General features: G+C 59.1%; 1 protein-coding gene across 1 annotated transcript; it reads right to left on the bottom strand.

Moving 5' to 3' along the window:
* Positions 1-1,832: 1,832 nt before the first annotated feature.
* Positions 1,833-2,963, bottom strand: LOC108679802 (putative type II secretion system protein E). The gene has a single exon (XM_018168527.1). It carries the CDS (start codon positions 2,961-2,963, stop codon positions 1,833-1,835), a length of 1,131 nt encoding a protein of 376 aa, XP_018024016.1.
* Positions 2,964-2,976: the final 13 nt, after the last annotated feature.

The following is a 2,976-nucleotide window of genomic DNA, read 5'->3' as shown; positions in this document are numbered from 1 at the left end:
TGATCGAGGCCATCAATCGCCTGGACATGCTTCTCCGGATGAAGTTCGAGTGGGATCGCCGTGTGGCTTTTCATCGCAGAAAAGTTGCTGTGGTGACCTCATCCGGGCTTCAACCATCCACCGGGAGCCGTACGTTGCACCATACGAACGGCGAGCGGGCTATGGCGTCGTAAGGGGCAGGGGAGTGCACGGCGAGGCTTTCACGCACTCGCCGTAGAGGCCATGCTTTGTCGACATCATTCGAGCCGATCGAGAATCGGCTGCTCCCCGAATCGTAGTCTCAGTGACCGCGACGCGGCACTGAGCCTCGCCACCGACCCAAGGGTCAACAGCACCATTCCCGTCGAGGTCCGGAAATAGTCCGCAGGCCTCAACGACAACGCCCGCGCCTACATCGACACCTACGCCCTGGAAAAACTGGGGACGGGTTTGAAGGAAGGCCTGAGGAACGTGCCAGAAGACGCGATTGCCTGTAGCGCCCCATAGGAACAGGTGCCTTCCCGGATCCCTTGGCCCTGCCGCGAGCTCGTTACCAACCTGCAGAATTGCGCGGAGCGCCGCAATGTCGCCCGGGTTCGTATCGGCGTATGTGTAGGTGTAAACGGTGCTGGCCGGATCGATGGCCGATGCGGTAACACGGCGATTCGCTGAATCGAGCGCGCGCGAAATCGAAATCGCCAGCGTCACATTCTCGTTCCAGTTCGACTCCCTCATCTCTGCACGGACGTAGCGAAGGAACACGACGGAAATTGCCCCTGATATCACGGTTGCGAGCATCAGATTCAGCAGGGAAACCCCCCGAGAGGATCGCGGCGACTTCATGTCATTCACCGGGTGGCACTGATCGACATGAGCGGTACCGACATGCCAAAGAAGCTGAGCAGTACGACCGAAACGGTCAGGATCATTCCGAAAGATGAGAAGACGGCATTGATGAAGCCGACATTGCGCTTCATTTGCTGCACCAGCAGCGGCCTGATCTTCACCAGCAGGTCGGCCTTTTCGACATCCCGGATCTGGTCGAAGCCAAACATAGCCTGCCTCAAGGTCTGATGCCAGAAAGGGTCCTGGAAGGCCTGCGCCAGGCCTGCACCTTGGCTCACCTTGGTCTGGATGCGCGCGATCGCGCGACGTTGCCCCATGCCGCCGTTNTTCGCGGCGACCAACTCGGCCGCCGTGCAGGCGCCGGCACGCGTCGCAGCGCCATCCACCGCCGCGCCGGGAGCAAAGTAGGTCGGCGCAGCATTGATCAGCGGATTGGCCCCCGATGCGAACTGCTGGGTGATCGCGGCAGCGAGGCTGTTGCACTTGCCAACCGAGGTGGCGCCGTCGGTTCCGATGTTGTTGCAGGGGAAGTTGATGCGAACGCTCGCTGCCGTGCCGGCGGTGCCGACACCCCAGTTGGTGCCGGTATCGGACCACGGCAGCTTCGGGTCGACGCCGCCGCGCTGCACGATGACATCGCGGCCAGCAGCGTTGGCAGTGATGGGAGCGTAGGTCTGGCCGGAGCTGTAGTAGATGTTGGTGAGCGTCGTCGGCACATCGGCCGTGATCAGCTCGAGGCCGCGCTGGAATTCGGTTTCACCACGCTGACCCTGGGCGAGACGGATCGCCGAGATGGTCAGAATCGCACCGATGACGGTAGCCAGCAGGATCTGCAGCAGCGACACACCCCGTTGACCTTTCGGGACCTTCTTCACGTTGTTGGACATCGTTTGCTCTCCTTCAGGAAGCCCCGGGTTGTTTGTGCGTGCGTTGGGGCGGTACACGCCAGCGTAGCTACACTAGCGACAATCACAAGAGCGGTGTAGGTCAGGATTGACCAGATCGGGCTAAATTCTTGACTGGCCTACGACAGACAATGACGGCCGATCCTGAGGCGTCTGGTTGCTCCCCATACCCTTCTTTTCCGATGGCGACAGCACGTCCCTTTCACCAATGTCACCGACGGCGTCGTCGAAACTAATGACACCCGTGCGGATCAGGAACATCGCGTGCTGCCATAGATCCTTGAAGCCACTTTCGACTGCGATCTGGTGCACTGTCGCGAACGACTGCTTGCTGGCGATCGCCTGAGACACGTTCGGGGTCATCAGGAATAGCTCACTGACCAGGGCCCTGCCTTTGATCCCGCCATCGCACTTGCTGCATCCCGGGCCCTTGATGCGGACGGTGCGACCATCCGGGTAGAAATCGAGGTCGGAATAGGTTCTGGGAGCATTCGTGTAACGCAGCCGCATGAGTTTGTTGTCACGGTGGTTCAGGACCGGGTGAAGCCCGGACGTCAACTCATCCCAGGATGCCTCCATCGAACACTCCGTACAGAGCCGCTTCACAAGCCTTTGTGCGGTCGCCGCCTTCAACGCTGACGACACGATGAATGAGTCGCAACCCATGTCGATCAATCGAATGGCGGTCTCGATCGCGGAATTCGTATGAATCGTGCTCAAGACGAGGTGGCCGGTGATCGAGGCCGTCAATGCTTGAGTTGCTGCATCCATGTCGCGGATTTCGCCGACCATGATCACGTCAGGGTCACCGCGGAGAAATGCTTTCAGACCTCGGGAAAAGGTCAGCTCAGCTTCTTGATTCACTTGAACGTGATTGACGTTGGGAATGCTGATCTCGACAGGATCCTCGATCGTGTAATACACCCTGTTGGGGTAGGTCTTCAGCATCTCGCGCTGGACAGCGGAGAGCGTTGTTGTCTTTCCTGATCCGGTAGGGCCACTTACAAGGATCAAGCCGTTTTTCCGTTCGCAAAGAAGCTGAATGGCTGTGATCTGGTCATTCCGTTCGTAGTCAGGGATACCCAGATCTGTCAATGCCATCTGCTCGATGCGATTCCCGAGGAGTCGCAGCACGAGCTTCGGCATCATCTCCTCACGATCCGGCAGCACTACCGGAACCATCATGACGCGCAGCTTGATGATTCTTGGACCTGGAAGGGAGAAGACGAACATGCCATCCAAGGCT

The sequence above is a fragment of the Hyalella azteca genome, unplaced genomic scaffold, assembly GCF_000764305.2.
Source record: "Hyalella azteca isolate HAZT.00-mixed unplaced genomic scaffold, Hazt_2.0.2 contig16482, whole genome shotgun sequence".
NCBI lineage: Eukaryota > Metazoa > Arthropoda > Malacostraca > Amphipoda > Hyalellidae > Hyalella > Hyalella azteca.
The sequence above is the reverse complement of the archived record's forward strand: the minus strand, read 5'-3'. Positions and strand labels throughout refer to the sequence as shown.

Coding starts and splice junctions, on each gene's coding strand:
- LOC108679802 (XM_018168527.1), bottom strand. CDS start 2,963: ATGTTCGTCTTCTCCCTTCCAGGTCCAAGAATCATCAAGCTGCGCGTC.